This window comes from Piliocolobus tephrosceles, chromosome 8 (assembly GCF_002776525.5).
Source record: "Piliocolobus tephrosceles isolate RC106 chromosome 8, ASM277652v3, whole genome shotgun sequence".
In the NCBI taxonomy this organism is placed as follows: Eukaryota; Metazoa; Chordata; class Mammalia; order Primates; family Cercopithecidae; genus Piliocolobus; species Piliocolobus tephrosceles.
In genome coordinates, this window is record NC_045441.1 from 142,340,999 (window position 1) to 142,365,083 (window position 24,085).

General features: G+C 43.8%; 1 protein-coding gene across 7 annotated transcripts in view; it reads left to right on the plus strand.

Moving 5' to 3' along the window:
* Positions 1 to 24,085, plus strand: part of DPP6 (dipeptidyl peptidase like 6) — a 1,140,747-nt gene that overhangs the window by 277,226 nt on the left and 839,436 nt on the right. The window contains exon 1 of one of the 7 annotated variants that reach the window (XM_023225452.3): positions 19,116 to 19,799. The exons of 5 other annotated variants lie outside the window; for them this stretch is intronic. In XM_023225452.3, the coding sequence (XP_023081220.2) occupies positions 19,560 to 19,799 (240 nt within the window). In that variant the 5' untranslated portion in view covers positions 19,116 to 19,559. Of the gene's footprint in view, positions 1 to 19,115; positions 19,800 to 24,085 lie in introns of those variants that run through there. One more of the 7 variants, XM_023225456.2, reaches the window with a different exon arrangement.

Here is a 24,085-nt window from a genome sequence, read left to right on the forward strand (position 1 = left end):
AAAAAAAAAAAAAAAAAAAAAAAAAAAGTGCTGGCACCAAATGCCTCTTCTTACTTAGTGGCCACTCCTCTGCACACAAGAACAAGTGTTTTTTCTTAGAAATAACCACTTTTCAATTCATTCTAGTATCACATGGTTTCTAGACCTCTTTGCAATTTGAGTGGAACTAAACTACAGTTCATTTATAGGCATCACACAGCACATGTTTATAGAGATTAACAGAATATCTCTGCCCTGGCGATATTGGTGGACGGCTCATTGAGATGATTTTACTGTGAATGACGTGAATGCCACTATTCCAGCAATCGTGTTCGCAGCTATATCAATTTATGGCTTATTAAGTGTAGGGCCAACTAACGCAGATTTTCCTACACAACTGTTGTCAAGCTGAATTTGTTCCTTCTAGGAAATAGTATAATCTAATTTTTCATCGAAAGATAGAGATATACCTAGTCAAATCCTTCATAGCAAGAAAGATACTACTGCTAGTATGAATCGTGACTTAGAATATGAAAGAAGCTCAAATGTTCAGTTGTTCCAATTCTTTGAATTTATAGCTGAGGGAACGGAAGTCCATTGGGAGGGCATGAGGCCTGTTCAAGTTCACACAAGACAGTGGAGCTCAGTGATGCTCATCACTGTGGATCCTTCCCATGCCTTTATCCCCGCTCTGCACACCTCACATAGTGTCATGAGTTCCTGTTCTAGAGTTTTGGTCCCCTGAAAAAAATGTGTGGGTCTCCCTTCCCCTGTCTTTTCCTTCCTTTGTGTGTGTATGTGTGTGTGTGTGTTTGAGATCAATGGTTTCTCCTTTGCCTACTTTTGACTTAAGATATCAATTGTTTTGGAACTCGACAAGCATGACACAGCAGTGCAACACTCCCCTTAATTTTAATTATTGTTTTGTGATTATTGTGGCAAAATCTACATTACAATTTACCACCTTAACATCCCTTCCCCTTTTATTTGTACAAATTACTAATCCATCTAATCCTTTTTTTTTTTTTTTTTTGAGACAGAGTCTCACTCTGTCGCCCAGGCTGGAGTGCAGTGGCGCAGTCTGGGCTCACTGCAAGCTCCGCCTCCCGGGTTCACGCCGTTCTCCTGCCTCAGTCTCCCAAGTAGCTGAGACTACAGGCACCCGCCACAATGCCCGGCTAATTTTTTGTGTTTTTAGTAGAGACGGGGTTTCACCGTGTTAGCTAGGATGGTCTCAATCCCCTGGCCTCGTGACCCACCCACCTCAGCCTCCCAAAGTGCTGGGATTACAGGCATGAGCCACCGTGCCCGACTACTGATCCATTCATATACCAATCATCAACACAACATAATGCCACCTTCAAATGATCCCAAGTTATGAAACCAGCCAAAGACAACTAAGTTATCCTTGATGATATCTGGGCACTGTGCAAGACTTCCTTCACTGCATGGGAGTATGTGAGGTTCATTTCGATTGCGTTTGTGTTTCCATCTGCTTCCCTTCTATCATTGACTCACTCCAAGGTTGCTTTTGTTTCATAAAGGCTCAACCAACAGAAAATTGAGAAAATCAATCCGTTAATTTGGCCAGTTTTTGTCATTGATTGAATTCAAAGTACCTTGTCTATTCAACCCAAATGGAAAGAACTGACCTTTTCTGACGCTAAAACATATGCAAAATGGACAAAGCCCATGGCTTGAACTGACCTGTTGCTGGGTTATGGTGTCCTGACAGAGCATTCTCCCTCTCCAACCCTGGGGCCCCTGGACCCAGCCACCTCTTTATGCACTCAGACTTTCAACCTTAAGGGTCTTTCCTGGGGTCTGCTGGCTGACGGTAAAGGCTTTAACTTTTCTTTGTGGACAAATTGCTCACTAGCTGATCATTGGGGTTCAATGGACAAGGTATCCTTACGTGCCATCTCTTAATGAGGGCGTGAAGGCTCCATTAGTAAAGAATTATGATGTTGTCATGTAATGGGTTCACTTTAAGACTTGAAAATAAGTAAAGTGAATAAGTTGCACTCTATAATTCATCTTTCATATATAGCAGTAATGCAGTAGTACAATAATTACTTTGGTTTTCAATGTTAAATTATATAAATTATTCTATTCATTAGAGATAATGAAAAAGTAAGCCAAACATGAAGTGATATCTCCCTTATGCTACTGATTTACTTTATTTCCTTCCTGCCTCACTTCAGAATGCATTTTTTTTTCCTTGCAGGAATTACTTGTAATGGCAGTGGTAGAACCAGGGAATCAAGATATCGAGCTTCTGATGCAGGAAATCCATCTCTGTGTATTGATAGCCCAGCATCATGCTTTTATCTAGAAAGGCATTTATCCATCTAATCACACCTCACCTAGAAAAGCTATGTGGAAAATGTAAAAGCATCAAGAAACTCAAAGTTACAGCCAAGGCACAGACTGAATGCTTTAAAATCTTGTCTCATCAACAGAAATCCACAAAGATTATTTCCGTAGATCATTTCCATAGATCAAGGACATGGTAATGCTGTTTGCCCTTTTTACATAGTCAGTACCATATATTTATTAGCTCTATTGATGAAAATAGGAGAGCAACTCTCCTTGATGTTAGAGACCTTGGAAAATGTAAAGTACTTAAAAAATGAATAGACTGCCTTCCGAATGTGAACTCTCTGACTAAGCCCAGTGAACGGAGAGTAATGGCATGAAACCAGATATTGTGTGTGTGTGTGTGTGTGAAAATAAACAATATGATTAGTGTTTATTCTTTTTAACAATCCACAAATTGCCTGCTTTTCTCTACTTTTTTTGAGACCAAGTCTCACTCTGTTACCCGGGCTGGAGTACATTGGGGGCGATCTCAGTGTACTGCAACCTCTGCCTCACAGGTTCAAGTGATTCTCCTGCCTCAGCCTTGCCAGTAGCTGGGGTTACAGGTGGCTGCCACCACACCTGGCTAATATTTGTATTTTTAGTAGAGGTGGGGTTTTACCATGTTGGCCAGGCTGGTCTCGAACCCCTGACCTCAGGTGATCCACCCACCTCAGCCTCCCAAAGTGCTGGGATTACAGGCATGAGCCACCTCGTCCAGCCTCTACTTTCTCCAGTTAGAAAGTGGAAGAAACTGAGCTTCAAATATCTTGCTTACAGCTATTTTGGGGCTCTGAGTTGAGACTTTTATTGTACCATTTGTGAAGTCATCCAGGTGCTGGGTCTAATCATTCCTGGGCAACTGAGATATAGAAGGAGCCCCAGCTCAGGTGATGCACAGGCACATCATACCCTGGGCACTATTTTTGCCCTTTTTCTGGAAATGTGATTGGAAATGGGCAGCAGATGGACCACTTAGCATTTTACCCATTCAAGCAAGGGTATTTTTCTTCTAGAAAGTGGGATTTCCAAGCAAAACTGCTGCTTCGGTAGTCACTTGCCATACTTCAGTGTCCATGGAAGAACAATTGCGTATAGGAAGAGGGAAGGGGAACACAGAGTGCCAGCTCTAACTCTGATGGCTGCACCACTCATCCATACTGCATGTTCCAGGGGGGACAGTGATATTCCCTGACATCTACAGACCCAACAGGCACACGGTGGATGAGTGGGCCTGGTCACCTGCAACCACAGTAGAAACTCTATCCCAAGGCAAAAGGAAATTAAGAAAAATCTATTTGTGAATAATATTCACAACTACAATATTTTGTTAGATCTTTCTTAGTTTCTTCAGTTCAAGGTTGGGTTGTGGCCCATGAGTCTGTGATCCAGACATTTGAAAATCTCTAGACTCAGTGAAAGTCATATTAATTGTAAAATCAGAGAGTACACCATACAAGAGCAGCTTTGAGCTTGGCAGGAAGACGGCCTTCCCAGGAACCAGAGAGGAGAGAGCCAGCTTTGACCCTGGGAGGCACATTGGAGAAAAGAGTTCAGTTGGTTTATATTCTCTGAATTGACTTTCCCCATTGGTATTCTGAAGTGTTCACTGAAACATAGCTGCTCCTGGTGCTCTAACAGACATTTCCCAGGACCTCATGGCAGCCTTATCCACAGTCTCCAGCCTGGAGCCACATGCATTTTTCAGGGGTTCACGGTTAGCCCTTTGAGCAAATATTTATGGAGTTGTTTTCTAAAAAATTACTGATGCTGTAATTAAAAAGAACACTTCATCTAAATTACTTACTAGATGAATAAATGAGTGAATAATCAAAACATTTAATACCACTAGTATATATAAGAAATGAATTAATTTCAAAGTGTGGAAAAATTATGTTGGCTTCTTATCAGTGGTATTAATCTGTTTTTGATACATAAACCACTCTAAGAGGATTTCCTATCTGTCCCAAGTGTCATTTTGCAGTATTAGTTTCTCAAGGATGTGTTTTCATTAGCCTCTTAGATATAAATGGCTATACCACTAAAATGTAGGAAAAATCCCAAATGAAAACCCTTTCCTTATTCACCCTGTTAAGCTTCCTCTGGATAGAAGCTCTCTTCAGCCTTGAAAGCTGCTAGGAGGTAATGGAGGGCACTGTGGCCACCCAGCCCTGGTGCACTGAGTACCTTTCCTTAATAAATCACTATTGGAATCCTATCACAACAACCTAACTTGATAACACATATACCTAGATGTCTTGCTTCATTGCTATGACAGTGATTTCTCTTTTTATACTCACCTTCTGAATCTAAGATGTTAGAAGCTAATAAATTCCCCCATATAAAATACATAATGATAAATTCAGAGAAAGATTCTCTAAACTGACTTCAGCAGTTCTTACATGTAATAGAAACCCAGACTTGCCTACCATGATTTTGTTATTGTTGTTGTCATAGCCTCCTTCATTCATTTGACAAATACTTGTTTCCCATCTCCAGTGTTCCCGGCACCGTGACAAACACTGGTTATGAACAGCAAAGGAGAGGGAAGTAGTTCCTCCTCTCAAGGAATTTGTCCTCTGCTGGGGAGATACAGGGAGGCATCCAGCAGTACAGCCTGTCTGTCTGGGAGGAGCCCACCCTGCATGCAGGAGAAAAACACAGCATGGCAGATTTTTCAATTTTTTTTAAAAAAACCATGTGCTGATTTTATAACAGATTTTAAATATGACCTACCAGTACGTTATAGTTCATCGTTTTTGAAAGGCACTGTTGTTAACAATGTAGCCCCTTCCCATCACTGGTATCTCAGTAGTCACCAGTCAGAGCAGCTCCTAGCAGACTCCAGAATCTTATTAATATCTTCCATCCGATCACCTCTCTGAAGACTGTAGATAAGTGTGGCTTAAATGACCTTTACTCTAATGAACTTCTACCCTGTAGATGACAGTTTTTGCATGAACCATAATCAGACATAGATCATCTTAGGGAACATATAATGGGGAAAATAAGACTTGGCCAGTAATGGCGGATGTTCAGTGACGTGTGTCATATGAATAGATGGATGAATAGCACAAGGTAAAGAGTGTTGTGTTGTATAATGCAGGCACATGCAGATGTTATGAGGACTCAGCCAGGCTAGTAGTAACTCCTTAAAGAATCATGGAAGAACTCAAAAGCCATGAGGTGGCGTGTGAGTTGGACTTTAAGCCTATGGTTGTACCATCTGGAAATTTAATTTCACAGCATCCTGGAAAGTGTTTCCAGTGAATGAGTCATTGAAATAACAGAAGTCAGTGGACAAAGATTACTGGGAATTTTCCTGCAAGATGCAGCACTTAGACCTGGGTTTGAACCCAAACTCTCTCCTGCTTTCACCCCAGGACTTTTCCACGATAAGACAATGCATGTGAAGCACATGGTTATAAAGCTACCCCAAAGTTGAATCTTTTGTTATTCTTCAGTAACTCCCTTCATGGGATGAGAGTTTATGAATAAATTCAGAGTTCTTCTGGAGGTGCCCAGTGGATCTGTTGATGTGTTAGCTTCCCAGATACGTTGCCAGTTTACAAGAAAACATGCCTTTTAAAAACTCTGATTGAAAACAAATTCGCTGGGTTTTTTTGGACAGATGAATCTATAGCTTTTCAAAGATCAGAAAATTTCTGTTCTCCATGAAGACGGGTACAGAAGTGACCAACTAAGGCTGCTCTCCAAGGTCCTCAATTTATTTGCAATTTCCTCAGAGTCTGTCAGCCATCACAACACAGCCTCTTTCTTTTTCTGGATTTCTTTTTTATTCCGTGATAGGTGGACTAAGGCAGTCTGAGCCCAGTAATGCTTGTTTTTAATTCAGTGTCATCACTATCCCTCACCCAGCGTGGTGTCCCGCCCACCAATGGCCCAGTGAAAGGTGATCCAAGATCCCTTCTGAATCACTGAATTATTTGCACACAAACTCATCTATCTGATCTCTCCATCCTCCATGACAAACGGAAATTAGGTTCATTATCTCCCCTCCCCTTCCTCCTGGAATATCTGACTCTTCAATAAATGAGAAGACAGAGTTATGGTTCATTTACTGACTTGGTTTTAATATTTCGGAGGGCATTTAAAACATAGCGCAGCAGTCTTCCTTTTCATAGGAAACAAAAGTCTTCTGAAAGGCAGTCTCATTTCCCATGTGATTATTGAATACAGAAACCCTGTGGTCAGAAGGAAGGGGCTGCCCTGAGTCAACCAGGGCTCCCGGGGCTGGACGGAGCTTGGATTTCTGAGCTCCCAGGGCGCCCCCAAGTGGCGATGTCAAGCTCCCAGTTGCTCTCAGGGTGCTCAACAGCAGCACTGTTACAAGGTTCTTTTCGTTCTGTTTTGCTTTGGCTTTTCTGTTGTTTGTTCGGCTGCTTTTATTTTTGAAGTTGACTGAATTCATCAGAGGGTTATACAAATCAAAAACTGCAAGTGAAGAAGATCTACCAAGTTGTTTTGCAAAGATACGGGTGCTATCACGGGGGATGCTGTGGGTGTGGTATGGGTGGGAAAGAGACGCAGTAAGAAGAAAGGAGAATAAAAGAGAAATCCATGAAGCAATAAGAAGTGCTTTTTGTCACTTTTCTCATGCTGATTTATTCACCTGGATCAAAATCAGGAAAAACACACGAGGTCTAAGTCATCAAAATAGGTTGCAAGATAAGGCAGCACACTTCATGAGCCTGTTTCTCTTGCTTTCTGTTCTCAGCACTAGTTCTGTGTAAGGTGACCTACCACATAGACTCTGCATGTAGAATCTGTTAGTGGCTGACCCCTGCCTTATATAAACAAGGCTGGTAAATATAGAGTGAGACTTACGTTCACCCAACAATTCTACGGGCTGGATTAAGACTCAAAGTCCCTAAACACTCATCAAATCATGTTGCCTCTCCCATATGCAATTCCAGAATGAAAATTTATTTTGTTAACGAATAAAAGCATATCATGTGTGCTGAAAGTATTTTCTCCCACATATTCTGGGTACAAAATTCTATATATGTTAGTAGGGGCTGAAACATTTTTCCTTTTACTGTGATTCTTATTCCAATTACTGGTTTTCTGAATGCACACTTAGCCCGCGTGCTGTGTGGCCCATGCAGCTACTCCTTGCTGCCCCCTCGAAGAAGATTTCAAGCCTGTCATCTTCAACTCACAGCAGCCTCGGTGGAGTGGGTTCCAAACTGACTCTTAGGATACCAGCTCAAAGTCAGTCTCTTAGGAGTCTCTTTAGGGAGAAGGGGTTTTGCATTTCAACACAATTTAAGTATGAAGTGCAGATAAATATAAGAGTGCTATTTTGTTGTTGTTGTTGTTGTTGTTGTTGAGACAGAGTCTCGCTCTGTCGCCCAGGCTGGAGCACAGTGGCCGGATCTCAGCTCACTGCAAGCTCCACCTCCTGGGTTTACACCATTCTCCTGCCTCAGCCTCCCGAGTAGCTGGGACTACAGGTGCCCGCCACCGCGCCCGGCTAATTTTTTGTATTTTTTAGTAGAGACGGGGTTTTACCGTGTTAGCCAGGATGGTCTCGATCTCCTGACCTCGTGATCCGCCCGTCTCGGCCTCCCAAAGTGCTGGGATTACAGGCTTGAGCCACCGCGCCCGGCAAGAATGCTATTTTAAAAGAAATTTGCTAAAGCATTGATTCCTCTTCCCCTCTCCCTTCTCTTCTGTCCTTCCTCTGCCCTCCTCTTTCAGACTCATACTCCTCTGTGGCTTTATCAATCCTGGATAGAAAACATCTCACAGAACATGTTCTCTTCTCTTCACATATTTAAGAGGCCTTTGAGCATTGACACACATTTTCCTCCAGACTTTCTAGTTAAAGAAATGTGCAAAAATCAGTAAAAAGCCCAAATACAGTGTATTTTTCCCCAGAGTCATGGACAATAACACACATCAGGTAGGAAAGCTTGATGATTTTCTTTTTCGATTGTGAGCTGCAGTCAGCCGTATGTGTTTCAAAGGTTAGGTACATAAAAGAAGTTTTGGGGATTCCCCTCTAAAACAATCGAATGGCCCTCTCAGGAGCTCTGTGCTTAAGTAAATCTGATAGGATTGGCCTCTCCTAACATGCTCATACCAATAGATGAGCGTCTGATGCTTAGCGACTTATCCTGGTACAAGAGCCAGGCAGTGGAAGAACCAAGAGTGCAGTGGGTCCTGCAGGAACGCTTTTGGCTGTGAAACCATTCCTGGCTGAAAGGGGCTAAGCCCGGGGGATTTTATCTGGGTGGGAAGAGGATTCTGGTTTTAGTTCAGTAACTGCATGCTATCAGCAGGGCTCAGGGTATGCATCCTTGCAAACACTGGTCCCTTCTTCTCATGGTTTCAAAAAGGCTACAGCAGCTTTGAGTATCAAATCTTCACACAACTATGTTCAGAGACAGAAAACGGGAGGAAGTGATGTTGGCAGGCCAGGGGAGCGGTCCCTCCTCTTTTACCAGAGAGAAAAATAATCTTTGCCACAGCCTCCTAGAAAACTTTTTATTCATCAAGTGGACACCCTTGTGGATATTCTATATTGGCAGGTAAATAAGTGAGAAGGGATATGGGTGCAGCCCTGGGGCAACCAGTGAAAGGTTGGTCATACCAGCAGGTGTTTCATTAAGAGGGAAGAATACGTGAACCATATATAAAACAGGAAAATTTCTATAGTTTCCTCTTGGAAAACAACAACAACAACAAAAACCTTCTGATCTTATCCAAAGCACTAATTGGATGAAAAATGTCAAGCTTTTCTCAGTGTTCGGTGCAGTACAAACCTATGGTTTATTTCTAAGTGGAGGAGAAATAGAAGATAGCATTGTAGAACTCTTCTGTCATGCCAAGAGAAGTTAGATATGACCAATACGATGACGGGGAATGATAAGGTGACATTATCCCTGAGCTAAAAGTCACCGAATCTGGGATAAGGGCTAGTCAACTTGTGGAGCTCTCCAGCCCCCTTCTCAATGAAGACTTTAAGGCAAACTAGAATTGCATTAAATTTAATGATTATTTTTCCTCAAAGACCAATGACTTCAATGGGAGATGGAAGAGTCTGTGGATCCTTTGCTTTTATTCTCTTCCTATAGCTGTGAAAATTGATTCCAGAAATTGCCAACTTTCCACTTTAATCAGGGTAGAAACCAAGAGTTGGGGGATGGTTTATCCATTGAGATGTTCTATGCATTGGAGATGCCATCATTTAAAAAATATAACGGAGAGTGTTTTTAATCATATGGACAAATCCAAGCGGGCTGCCTTCCCAGGAAATCAGGAGCTACCTATGAACTTCTGGGCTTGAAGTTTTTTGATTGGTGGACTTAATAAAATGTAGATGTAACCAGAGGGTACAAAGTGAGTACTGGCCAGGCACAGTGGCTCACATCTGTAATCCCAGCACTTTGGGAGGCCAAGGTGGGTGAATCATCCGAGGTCAGGATTTTGAGACCAACCTGGTCAACATGGTGAAACCCCGTCTCTACCCCAGCTAAAAATACAAAATTAGCCGGCCATGGTGGTGCATGCCTGTAATCCCAGCTCCTCAGGAGTCTGAGGCAGGAGAATCACTTGAACCCGGGAGGTGGAGGTTGCAGTGAGCTGAGATCATGCCATTGCACTCCAGCCTGGGCAAAAAGAACGAAACTCCATCTCAAAAACAAACAAACAAACAAACAAAGGACCTATTCCAAGATTTTCATTAAAGCACCCAGATAAGTATACCACCTGAGGATCAGTATTATAACCAGGTATCTTACTGGAAGTCTTATATTTTATCTTGGAATATGCATGAGTTCAGTATTCCATCTCCTGGTACATTTGGATTGGATAATTTTATGTTATTTGATAAAATTGCCTACTCAAGGAAGATAGTTATCTTAGAGATTTGAATATCTCAATTGGGAAACTCGGCATTCGCTGAGACCACAATCAACCATTTACATCTCATTTTGAGTTGGACTTAAAGTTGTGGATGATATCAGAGCCCTGAGAGAGAGAAATTTAAAAAGGAATCCTGAAAGGCAGATGTAAATATCGCCTTACACTGCCTCTTCTTTTACCCCAAGATGGCTAAGAAAGCCTTCAAAGTCCTTTGAAAGCATGAATTTATCCAACTTTTCCCACAAAGACTGAAATGGATCTGCATCAGTGATGTAATTTGGGTATTGCTGGGTTATAAAGAAGCACAATGGTGGTGATTATGGGTGCGCTGCAGAGGACTGAGTTGATGGAATCCCATCAGGGACTCAGAGCACAAATTCAGGGAACAAACAGGACCCGCCTCGTCCTGCTGCAGCTGAGAGTCAATGCTGTTGCTGTGTGAGTGAGGAAAAAGGCTGATCAAATTGCAGGCTCATGTGACTCATGGATTTATTTAGGCAATGGGCAATTTCAGTGTACCTCTCAAGCAAAATATAAATATAAGTAATTGTTGAATTACTTTTTTGATTACCAAATTAATATGATTTGAAATGCAATTAGTAGTATAGACAAACCTATTTTTCCCGTTTATGAGAAGGAAATTGTTCGGAAATGGGTATAGTGGTGCTGATAAAGTTACAGTCCACAGTGAATTAAATTACCCACGAGAAGCAGATACATGACTTCATTTCAGTTTTATTGCTCCTAATGCAATTTGTTTTCATTAATGAGAGCCCATATATATGCATGAATCAGGGTTTTGCACTGATATCTCCTGTGTGGGGTATTTCTTTTTCCAGGATAGGTTTCATTCTCCATGTTTAAGATCTATTGTGTGTATACTGATATCTGCCTGTAAATATTAAACACACACATATGGTCCAGAGAATATGTTAAAATTCAAGAAAAACTACTGATCTACCTAAAGTAGCATCAACCCATTTTTAAAATTTGTAGATATTTCCATTTGTATGTGGAAATTTAGAGGTAATCTTAAGTGATGGTGAAAAACAAAAATAAATGGATTTACAATGAACCCTTTAACATGCTTTAAAGGAGTGGATTCAGGAAAATTAAGTTCATAAAAGTCAGGTTTCAACTTAAAATGTTTATTGACTTTATTGATTTTTAATTAAGGACGGTTTTTTTTTTATTGCATTAAAAAAGCAATGAGTCCAAACCAGAGGCACTGAAGATTTTTTATGAAATCAGTTTCTGAAAGTAAGTCTTTTTTTTCTTTGCAATTTTGCAGAGTTATTCTGCCAAATTGCATATGTTCTGGCAAGATTGGAAAGGCTCTCTGCTAAGGTACAAATTCAGAGTATCTCAGTTAAGCCACACAGTTGTGGTATCTTAGTTTGACCATATCTTTGCCTTTGCTTTGACAATTCCCTTTTGACTTCTACCTTCTTCCTGACATGAGCCTTAAACATCAATTCAAGGGCAAAACAGCATCTGAAAATGTCCTGCAAAGACTAACTGAACTGCATTCTTTTTTGATTCTGAATAAAGTCTTAGCAAAGATTAAAAAAAAAAAAAAAAAAGAAACCACCTTTCTGATTTAAATGGTTTTTTTTTTTTTTTTTTATTCTTGAAAAATCCTTAGCCTTAGGAGAATCCTTGTTCAATCCTTTAAATGTGTAAGCTGTTACCTGAGACCTAAGCAAACATTTGGGACATCTTTCAGGTCACCTTGGTGCCATGAAGAAAATCGCTCCAGTACATTGCTCCTAGTGCAGTGGTTTTCAGACTTGTGCATGCATCAGAATCATCTGGAGAGCTTTTTAAATGCAGCTTGCCTGGCCCCAGCCCTGAATTTCTGTTTCACTTGGTCTGAGATAGGACCCACGAATCTGCATTTCCAACAAGTCCCTGAATGATGCTTTTGCTGTTGGTCTAGAAACAAGTCTTTGAAAGCCACTGCATGAGTAGATTAAAAATGCTACTCGGTGCTCCTACAATAAATAAATTACAGCTTTATTGTGAACACATTTGCAAGCTAGTGGTTTCTAACAGTCCTTTTGTAGTAAGACCAGCAGTGCTCCAAATGTACCAAAAGGAGCAAGAAATTGAGAAAACGGCATCTATTCACAAAAGAAAAGCATTATCAGTCTGATAATTTTTAGTATCAGTCTTGCTTCACTTTGAGGAGTATTGACTATTATCTGCATGAAAGCAAGGTCACTTTAGTTCATCATTTCATCCTTAGAACGTAGCACAATGAATGGCACATAGTCAGCACTCAGGTGTTAACTGAATAAGTGAAATGCCTACAAGAAGCGTTGACTTCACCATGCAATTTTTCATGCATCGATTTGGCTTTAATGACACAAGCATGCTGTTTAACCAATTATCCTCAGTGACTTACCCAACAAGTATTTATTCCAAGACCCACATTTCTGCTGGTTAACTGTGATTCAGCTGGTCTACACTGGGCTTGGTGAAGAGACTCTGCTTTGTGCTCCCCAATTATCTGGCTTAGCCCCAGGCTATAGGTTGTATTGAGGTCTTCTCCAGGTGTGTTTGTTCTAGGGGCCAGGCCAAAGCATCGGCTGTTAATAGGGACATGTTTTTGTACGGTGGATCGTCAGAGTACAGAACCCAGCCAGTGTATGCAAGCAACTGCAAAGCCTCTGCCTGCATGCATGTCCCATTAGTCCAAGTAAGTCACATGGCCAGTCTCAAAGTTAGGGTGGGAGTAGGTGTCAGGGGACAGGTTAAGATGCTTCCCTGCAGGGGGCATGGGCTGGAGAGTAGTATTTGCTGAACAACATTCCAGGCTGTTACAGTTTTGAATATGGAAATAAAGGCTTATTCCATTTAGGACTCAAAGATGAGTGTTCAGGAGCTGGATATTTATAGATTGGAAATGCAATCACATTTCTCCACTATATTATGCTCTTGAAAGAAGGGGCTGCTACTCAGACTGCCCCACTGAACATCTGAAAAGGTGGTTTGTCCAGTAAAGGAAGACCCTTCCCTCTTCCTCCTTATGTCTCACAGTCATTGTGTTGTTGGAAGAAGAGATGGAAAGATACACTGGAATCTGTAGTACTTGGACCTGGGGGCCAACTTGCTGGGCTTTTCTTACTTTGTTATTTCTGGCAGACAAGCCTTCTCTTTCGGGGGTGAATTAAGTTGTGCTCACACTCAACCCTCCCTAAATCTTAGTCCAGATGCACATTTTAGAAATACACGATATCCCCTTCCTTTATTTGTAACTGCAGTAATTTTTAGTGAAGTCAAGTTTTCCACTTTCTGTAACTGTTTCTACTAGCCTACAGGAGAGTACCAATTTACGTGGCAGGACTTGATGAGTTGGCACTGGCTCTGTTTATTTTGCGGTCAGGAAAAGACGTTGCATTTGACTGACCCTATCTTTATCTATCCATTTTGGTTTCACTGTTGCTTTGAAGTCAAAGCCTGAAAATGCCTCTGGGTGACCTGATGCCAGTGCCCCCAGAAGACAGTGTAAGCCCTTGTTCCCTGTGGCTCACACTCAGTTCTAAGGCTCACCATACTGCAAGCAGGACTTAGTCCTTCACAAGGCACGCCAGTGGTCAGCAGAGAGAACAGACACAAGCTTTCTCTTCTTTCTGAATGCAGCCATCACCTCTCCTGGTTACAAAATTAAAGCCCTGAAGTGCAGAGACTCATTCCTGTCACTTTAACATTGAAGGGAAGCATATTTAACTTAATTCACCTGACCCTAAGAAGTGTGTGGTTTGAAAAGGGCAAGGCGCTCTAGGGGCACTTTGGAGCAGAAGTCATATCTCTTTTAACCTAATAAAGCTTCATCTATGAACTAAGATGTTTTGGAGAACAACATGGTTATGGTCAAATGATCACCAGGGACAAACAGAAACCGAAGACAGTCTTCTATACCCCATGCTCCAAAAACCTAAGAGCCTTGGGAAGCACTGTGGACACAATCATTGTGTCACCAGAAAATGGGAAATGACAGGAGTTTGCGCCTCCTCTAGGGTGAAAAGTGGTTATTTGGTTAATTTCTGAGGCAATGTTGGGTAGTACAAGGCAAGATTTGATAAATATTCAGAGGGCAGCAAGGAAGTTTTAGAGAAAATTTTATATATTCTACATATAGCCTACAGATGCTGATCCAGAGAAGGGACATGAATGAAGGCAAGATAGCAGAAGTGAAGAAAGGTAGTTAGAAAGTGGGAGAAGAGGAGTCGATTATGGTTAAATGTAGAAAGGCAAGATGAAGAACTATGGGAGAATCCTAGAGGAAGGTGGTAAGGTAGTGAGCAGTCCTCCAGGGGGCCACAGAGAAAACATGGGGTGAGGTTGGCGCCAGCCATTGAGTAGGATCAAAGCTTGTGCAGCTCACCTAGCAGTAAACCTTAACACTCGTGTTGATCAACCACTGTGTTTGTGTACTTGACGCCAGTGTAGTTAGTTGTACGTACACTTTGAACTGTGTTTAAGATCCAAGCAGTTACACAATGGTAGGGCTAAAATGCAGAGAAATGTGCTATTGGGAGATTGAAGCTTAACTTTACTGATGTTAGAGAAAGGCTATTTATTGGTTTTTCTTTATAAAATTATTTGTTTTAAATAATTTACATAAAACATAATTTTTAAGTATTAAGTTGAAAAACCCCAAATTAACCCAATTCATACTTGAACTCTGTTTTCCAAAAGCCTGAAATAGCAATTACTGTGTGTGTGTGTGTGTGTGTATGTGTGTGTGTGTGTGTGTATGTGTGTGTGTGCTGGATATTTCCTGTTTGAAAGTGTAAAAGGTCTTACTACCCAACTCCTAGTTGAGAGTTACCTTGCAAAAAACAAAACCGGAAACAAGAAACCAAACATGTTTTGAGAGAGAGAAAGTGAGAAACAGATTTTCAGAGTGGAGAATATGCCTTTAATGTATGCATTTAGCATTGTGTTTTCTCATGCTACTGAGATTTTTAAAATGTTCTCCCCATTTATGAGTTCAAGGAGATAATATGTAAAAGACAGTGATGCCCACTGTTTTAGGGAAGACCTTCCTTCAGTCTATGCTAACTTAGCCATTTCATTTTTTCAAATATTAGTATTTGGAAAAGCAGAACAGTCTTAAATATGGTTCTGTCCTTCTCCCTTAGCACCCAGAGAAAAGGGAAGTAAACTACAGGATATAATTCTCTCAGAAATAAGGAAACTTCTTAGCTAATAAAAATCATGCTTAGGCTGCTAAACTCAATGGATGTACTTTTGTTATTCCTACAATGCTTAGCTTGCAGGTAGACCAAAAATTTGCCTTCATTGTCATTTTAAAAATGATTATCCAACATATTTTGCAGCATCTGCCTAATCCCAATGACTTATATTTGTTTTGTAAATTTGTTCTAAGGAAAATAAACACACACCCACACCTTTGTAATAAATAGGGAAGCAGTAATCATATGAAACTAGATAGAAAAATGGGTTGGGGGCATTTAGTTTGGAGCAGCATGGAGGAATTAAACTCGACATAAATATTTTTGAAAATATTTTCTCACTCTTACCCAATAAGTAGGAATAAAAATCTGCTTCATCACCATAGTGCATGTCAGACATTCAAGGAGAAATTGAATAGAGGGAACTACTGACATGTTTCCTTCATGCCCATTGGGTACTTTTGCTCCTCTTCAGGGTAACTTTTTCCTTGTTTGTGTGTGTGTGTGGATGAGGAGGTGAAAGGTGATTAGAGACAAGAATTGAATTAATTATACATCATAAACATAACATGCCATAGCTTTCCAGTCTTTAAAATCGTATCACTTTACTCATTCTAAAATACTAACCACTTTACTCTTTTATTGTGGGACCACAGCGTCCTCACACCCTGGACTGCAATGTGTGTATCCGTGCTTAAAACAAATTTGGATGTGTGGGTGCACAAACACACATGCACATACACAGGAGGTATAGAGTATTTATTTATTTATTTATTTATTTATTTATTTATTTATTTATTTATTTATTTAGAGATGGAGTCGTGCTCGGTAGCCAGGCTGGATTGCAGTAGCACAATGTCAGCTCACTGCAACCTCTGCCTCCCGGGTTCAAGCGATTCTCCTGTCTCAGCCTCCCGAGTAGCTGGGACTACAGGCGCCCGCCATCACGCCCAGCTAATTTTTGTATTTTTAGTAGAGACGGGGTTTTACCATGTTGGCCAGGATAGTCTCGATCTCCTGACCTTGTGATTCACCTGCTTCTGCTTCCTAAAGTGCTGGGATTACAGGTGTGAGCCACCGCGCCCCGCCAGAACTTTCTTTAAAATGTCCCTAGAAGCACCGCGTTCAGTCTGCAAGGTGCAAGAGTATCGCCAAGCGCTTTTCAAGTTGGGTAAAGGGCGCTCCATCTGCCAAGCGCTTTTCAAGTTGGGTAAAGGGCGCTCCATCTGGATCATCCTTGACGAACATCCTGGTGTTCATCCAATGCTGTTTTCAGTCCTCCCCAGCATTCCAGCTCCTTTCACACCTGCATCTTTCAGATGCTCACTCTTTCCTGCCCTCCTCCCCTGCCCTCCATTTCTTATGCTTAATTGTGAGATTTGCTTCCCAGCACAAATTTTTACTTCAACTCTTTCCCCTGTTGCTTATGAGTTTTATGGTGATTTCATTTTATAATTTTAAGCTTATCATATTTTCTTAAATAATTTAATTGGGATTTGAAACTTTAGCTAGATTATAGTTACTACAACGCCTTGAGAATATAATTTTTAAAAGTGGCACATATGCTTCCTTTATCCCACAATAGTATTCTATCTATGATTAATATGCACACATCTATGGAACATCATGTATGATACATAAACTATTCTGTATGATTGTATTTTGTATAAACTATATTAGCATGACATTTAGTTTGTGTAAAAATATGCATGTACGTTTCATAGATAGTGTGTGTATATTACATAAGTGGGACCCTAACTGCATCTATATTTAGTGAAATGTCAGGATCGCGATGCTACGGTGAACAGCATGAGCTTTCTTTCATGTCCATGTTAGGAGAGGCAGCTTCCTCCCATCAAAAGCACAGCTGGGGCAGAGGAGGGGTTTGAGAGCAAGGTTTTCTATCGATCTAATTGTGGTGACTTTTAAAGTTTAGTTTTATGGCTCTGTTGCCTCTGTCTTCAAAGTGGAGCAGCTGAAGCTTTCCCCACCCCAGACCCACCTGCGTGGCCTCTCCCATGCACCAAGTCTTGCTTAGCTGTTCCAATCCTGGTTTTACTTGGTTTTGTATTTGCTGTTAAAAAAAAAAAAAGTGTTTTTAAACTCATGTTTCTTCATAGTAAAGGGAAGCTACTGTGGAGTAAACAGAAGATGAGCGTGGTACAAATTTTGGTTAAAACCGAAAACCACACACTGGATTGAGAGCTTGGGGAAGGGAGGCGGGTGGAAGGAACTGAAGGAGGTCTCTTCCCAGGAGACTGGTTCACCAGCATTCAGTTTCTCCCCCGCAGTTAGGGAAACAGAGGGAGCTTGCAGTTTCAGGCCCAGGCAGGCCTCTCTCTGGGCTTGGGGCAATGCCAGGGCTGGGGGCGAGCCTGCATTCGGCCTTGTGCGTGGCGGCCTAACCTGTTATTTTGATTGAAACCCTAAGTGGAAACAGGCGTGGAAACCTGGGAGGAGCAGGGAGCCCCACGCAATCCTGGGAGATAAAGCCAACACCCTACCTCGATGTGGAAGGGGGCAGTGGATTGGGCAGGGGCGGGGTCTCACAGGTCCCCCCTCTGGAGGTTGAGGTTCCCGGCCTTTGCTCGAGCTCAGGATGGGACAGGTCCCTCCTGGCAGGGAAGGGGCGCACAAGGAGAAAGTGGGGACGAGACAGAGAGTCGCGCGCCCAGCAACTCCAGAAGGACGGAGAGGAGTGCAGGAGGGAGCGGGGGAGGGCGCAGGAGGGTCGGGAGGGCAAGAGAAGCGAGGCCGGGCCTGGAGCAGAGGCGCGGAGCCGGCTGGCGCGGGTGTCCACACAGCGGCGCTGGAGTGCGCCTTCCTGCGGAGGGGCTGGCTGCGAGCCTGAGAGCGCGCGGCGAGTGGAGCCATGTCGCCCTCCCTCGCTCTCGGCGGGCATAGTGAGGCGCAGGCTTTGGAAAAGTTGCGGGCAGCAGGAGAGCGGAGCCTCTGCCTGCGTTCATGATAATGAGAACGGAGTCGCGGTCACAGCCCGGCTGGCTGCGGGGCGCAGCGCCCGCGAGGGGCGCCTGGGCCTCTGGGCCTCCACCGCCGCCCCGCGACCTTTCCTGTCCTCCTCTGGAGAGGGGCGAAGGGACCGGGCGGTTTTAGAAGGAGCTGGGTTCTGGAGGTTGGGCGGCCTCTCGGCACCAGCATCGCCCGACCACCCCGCGCCCTCCTGGTGGCTCTCCCTCGCCCCATTCCTACCCCAGGTCCTCGGGGTCTCTCTGTTGTTGCTTCAAGTTAGGCAAGAGGAGCTGGGGGCGCGGGGAGCCCAGCGCTGCAGTGCACGCGTGGCTGGGGCGCCCCGGGGCCGGTCGCACCTTCAGTCGCCCCCTGGCCTGCCAGCCTCGACCTCCGCCTCCCCTCGCACAGTCCGCTCGCGTGATACGGAGCACGCGCTGCACGACCTTCCGCGGGGCCGGAGTACCCTGAGCTCCCCGGACTCCCCTACCGCCCCCACACTCACGATCTGCGTGGTCCCCGCCCCTCCACCCTCTTCACGCGCCCCCGCCCCCTTTTTGTGTGACCACGGGACCCCTCTGGGCTGCCAGCCCCTGCCACCCAGCGCCAGTCCTGGGCGCAGGGAGGAGGCCAGTGGGGAGGGGGCGGAGGGGCCCGGGTGGGGGAGGAGCCACGCAAGGGGCCTGGGGGCGGGGAGCGACTAGAGCGCTCGGAATGTGTGCCGGTCTCTAGGTGGTGCCAAATTCTGGGGCCTAGGCATTTCCCTCGCTTTATGTTTTTGGTTTTTTTCCTTCCTTCAATCTCTTTGATTAGGCCGTACGTGGCTGTGGCAAGGAGTTGGGGGAAAAAAGAATAAAAACAGGAAAGAGAGAAAGCACAGCCAGACCCTGGACTTCGCGAGCCGCCGGGGAGGGGGCGGAGGAGGCTGAGCCAGGCAGAGTCGCCAGCGGAGACTCGCGAGTGGCGCGCGGGAGGAGCGGCCGCCGCCGGCGCTGGGCTTGCCTTGCTGCTGCTGCTGCTGCTGTCTCCCCACCGCCTTTTTTTTTTTTTTTTTTTTTTTTTTATTTGGGGCGGGGGGGGGGGCGGGAACCCGAGAGCGAGAAAGCAAAATATTAAAAAGCCCCAAAGACAGCCAGCAGGAGCGCGCGGTGCCCGATGGCTTCGCTGTACCAGAGGTTCACCGGCAAGATCAACACCTCGCGGTCCTTCCCCGCGCCCCCGGAGGCGAGTCACCTCCTGGGCGGACAGGGGTCCGAGGAGGACGGCGGCGCAGGAGCCAAGCCCCTCGGCCCGCGGGCGCAGGCGGCGGCGCCCCGGGAGCGCGGCTGCGGCGGCGGCGCGGGTGGCCGGCCCCGGTTCCAGTACCAGGCGCGGAGCGATGGTGACGAGGAGGACGTAAGAGCTTCTCGGGGGCGGCGGGCGGCGGCGGGGGCTCCGGGCCGAGCGCGCAGCGACACGCGTCGGCCGGGGGCATCTGGGGCGGGGGGCATCGGGCGTCCTCCCCCTGTCCACGACTCCCCGGGCGCCCCCAGACACGCTCCGTGGCGCCAGATCGCGGTCACCGCCGTCCCGGAGGGAGCGGGTCTGTGTCTGCAGCGGTGGCGGCCGGGAGTTGGTGGCTGGTGAGAGTGGGGTTTGGGTACTGCGCCTGCTGGGATCTGGAATTCGCCGTGCGTTCCCTGGAAGCGCGGATGTCTGTTTTTAACAGCATGCTGCTATGGTTCCTAAGGAGAGAATTCGATCGGCCTGTGATTACGAGTTGGTTTATATTTATTTCGTGCTCCAGGAACACAGTCTCAGGCTCCCACTTGTGTTTGGAATCTCTTCATCGTGCACCTCCTCGCCTACCCACTCTGTCCCTTGACTCAAATGCATCTCCCTCGTTCCTCTTACTTCTCCCAGACACTTTCCCCCCCAGCGGTGGTGGTGGTGATTATCCTTTCCGGAAAAAAAAAAAAAAAAAAAAAAAAAAACCAAAATACTGGCATCTGAGCCCCAACGGTCTGTCCCAGTTGCTGAGAGACCTCAGGCCATGTCTGTCTGCCTCCCAGCCTTGGACTAGCACCTCTGCCTTAGGCCGCGTTCAGTGAAAACTTCTCCAAGAGTACATTTCCTGCTCTTCATGGGGCTGGAAGCTTGGGTTTCAAAGATTGGATTTGTACATCGCCCTAGTAACCATGCAGGACAGGAGCCGGACCTTAGATGGATGAGTTTTACCTCCTGTGGATCCCTTTCAAGGATGCAGAGGGCTGCTAGAACTTAGAAGGGAGGAAACTGTGCTTTTTCTTTGAGGCCTTCTTTTCCCAGGGAGAAGAGAAAAATCCCGGACAGACTCTCAGACAAACAGATCTGGCTTGGCTGGTACAGCTCTTAGAACAGTTAGGCTGTGTTGGGTCGTAGAAATCATGGTGTGTGCCTTTGAGGAGTTCCACAACTGCATGTTTTAAGCAAGGCTGTGCAGTCCTAAGGTTCCCACTGGCCTCTCACTTAGTCTACCCTGACATACCCAGGGCAGTACATTGCCCTGCACTGAACAGGAGGTTTTGGTCATTACCTCTCTGCAGACTCCAGCCACGCTATTTCCCTGTTTGGTATTTCTTTAGTGCAAGAGTTGTGTTTGGGTCGGCGGGCAGGAGGCCAGACGTTGAGTAACTTCCCAGGGACAATTCCTAATTACCAGATATTATGAAATCAGTGAGGTTTTGCTGTTGTTACTGGTAGTTTTTGTTTTATGAATGAAGGATGGGGAAACTTTAACGGAAATCACAAAACTTTGCGGGAGATGTGGTTTGCACACACACAGGTACACACCCTCGACAGCCCTGCATCACAGCTTGCATGAAGTTTTCTGATTTTATCCTGCATCATTTCCAGACTCCCCAGCTCAATAGAGGGATCTCCAAGGCATGTCTCTCACTTTGGTGGGCCAAGTCCTGAGGGAAATGGACAGATTCTTCAGTTGTCTGGTTCAAGGAACTAGAAGTCTTTGGCGAATGGTTTAGTTGGGGGAGGGTAAAGAGTTCTGGAGGATTAAACTACTGAGAGTCTTGGGGAAGACAGTTAAGTTGCAATGCAAACAGGAAAAATGTACTTTTTTTGCCTTAAGTCTGACTTAAAATTGTTGAATTGTGGATGTTTGGAGTGAGACCAATGTGCCGTTTTGTTTTGTTTTTTTTCTCAACAGGCTCTAGGTGTCGCTAGGAGAAAGGAAAGGCAAGAGCTCTGAATTTTATTTCAGATGGTCTCCATCTTTTTTAAAAAAAATCTTAACTTGGAGTAGACATGTCCTTCTTTTCACTGTGACATGTGTCTAGAAATGATTATCAGATAAACACAGGTGTCCTGAGAAATCAAGGGTATAACATGTACATTTTTTTTAATGGGGCTCTAAACAGTATCTGTAACTTAGATGTAAGTCCTGACATCATGCTTCTTTTTTCTGGAAATACGCAATGTGTGTGGGTGGGCGTGTATTGTGTGTTTATATAGTATACTTCCTATATATATATACACACACAGACACATATATACACACACACATATACTTGCCCATTATCCATACATATATGTATGGATCTGCACACATCTGCAAAATGCATTGCACATATGTCCTTTAAGTTTAAATTGTATACTTAAACTCATAGCACAGGCTGAATGTTGCATCCTTTAAAAACAACAGCAAACTTTTATGCACTCCTCTTAGAAAAGTTACTCAGAATAGGAGAAGTTATGCCCACAAATTTACTAAAAGATAGATGAACATATCAAACCACATTTCCTCCAGGAACAAAAACTTCAATTTGCTTAAAGTGTATTAAAAAAAAAAAAAAGAAGAAGAAGACATTAGGTACAAAAACTGCTTTTTAGATACAGATACTTGCCAAGACTGAAGAATCTTGAGTAATCATTTTGCTACCCAAATTTCAAGCTGAGGATATGCAATGAATTAGGAACACATTGCATTTTATTTATTACGTATCTTGCAACTGCTGACAACCTCAAGAGAAACCAGGGCTTTCCTTTACAACATGGACAAGCAACCGGGAGCGCTCCTTCGGTGGGAGCTGTCTGAGGTGCTGAAACCTTTTCTTGGCTTAGCGCAGGAGAAATCTCCATCACTTGTCTTTGCAGTCCTGATCCCAAGGGAAGACTGTTCCAAGGCACAGAAACAGCTTTGCTGCCTTGGTCACTAAGATGATGGTAAGCAGCATATCTTTACAATCCTTAGGGCTTTGTACCTCTTTTCTGGAAATCGAGAATATAGTGCTTGACTTCTGTGCATGTGTGTACACCTACATGCCTGAGTATGACTGAGACGGGCAATTACCCAGCCACACCCCAAATAAAATTTACGGTAGTCTAACAAGGCTAACACAGAAAAATAAAATGCGGAGGTAGAATGGCTGGCATTAATAATGCATGGTCTAAATGCACAGACTACACAGGCAACAAAGGGACTTCCCACCTGTGTGGCTCCACAGGACAGCCTGTTTGGGGTGGGTCAGTACTAACATGCAAAATCTGACTTCAAAATAGAAATAAAACCAGAGGGTCTTTTCTATCCACTTCTTTGTAAATCTTAGATTTATTTAAATATAGTCAATTACTTGGGCAACTCCTCTGAGGAATCAATAGCCGTTCTGATTTAAAATTCATTGTGTAGGTTTAAAAATAAGTTGACTCTTAAAGGAATTGTTGCTGGAAGTGACTTTTAGTGGAATTTATTAACTTTCATTTGAATTAGCTGTGGCTAATTTTAAAATACTGAACTTTGTCGTCTGCCTGCTTGAACATTTCTTTTTAGTTTTTTAAAGGGCTTTGGAGGCCTTCTGTGCCATTAGAGCAGTAGTTTTGTTAAGGTTATACAGTGTGTTCCTGTATCCTTCATTTTCAGTGACACATGGCATCTTAACAATACAAAGGTGATGACAACAGGATTTTAAAACCGCAAATTGGTTAAAACTGGGATAGATGGACAAATTACTGCACATGGTATCCACCAGCCTTGGCAGGGCCAATTTCATCATCCTGTATGTCTTCGGCAACCGACCCATCTTTTTTTCTCCACCTTGGTTTTTCATTGGTATAATGTCAACATTCTCTTAATATGTCCTTGGGATCTATCAACTTTATGATTTCTTAACTAGCTTCCCTCCACAAATATGTTTATATACTCTATTGCTTTTCTTCTGTTTCAACTGTAATTTAAAAAATTTTTAATTTCACATGATTTTCCTGATAAATGAGAAAAAGGCTAAACTGTCTACTTGATCTCATTATTCTCATCACTAATAGGACCAGGGCTTGGTGTACTCGCCTACAGAATAGCCATGGATATTGCAGGGTTGTGGAGAGTTGGAATGTTGTCCTCTCCTCATCCCAGTGGCACCTATGAAGTGGGTGCTGTGAGGCCAGGTACTGAGAAGTGCTCAGTGAATACATGCTGCTGCTGTTACTAATAATAATACCCCTTCGTCTCTACTCCTTCAGTTCCTTCTTCTTTACCCGAAGGTAGAAAAAAAAGATTGGCTTCATTGGCCTCTACCACCAGCTCTGGCTACTATCATGTTTTTCCTTCTTATTTTATTATCCAACTTCTCAAGCAAGGAGTCTACTTCCTTGTTAACAATTCTCTTTTCCTCATCTTGCTTGGATGCAAACATCCATTCTGTACCGTCTTG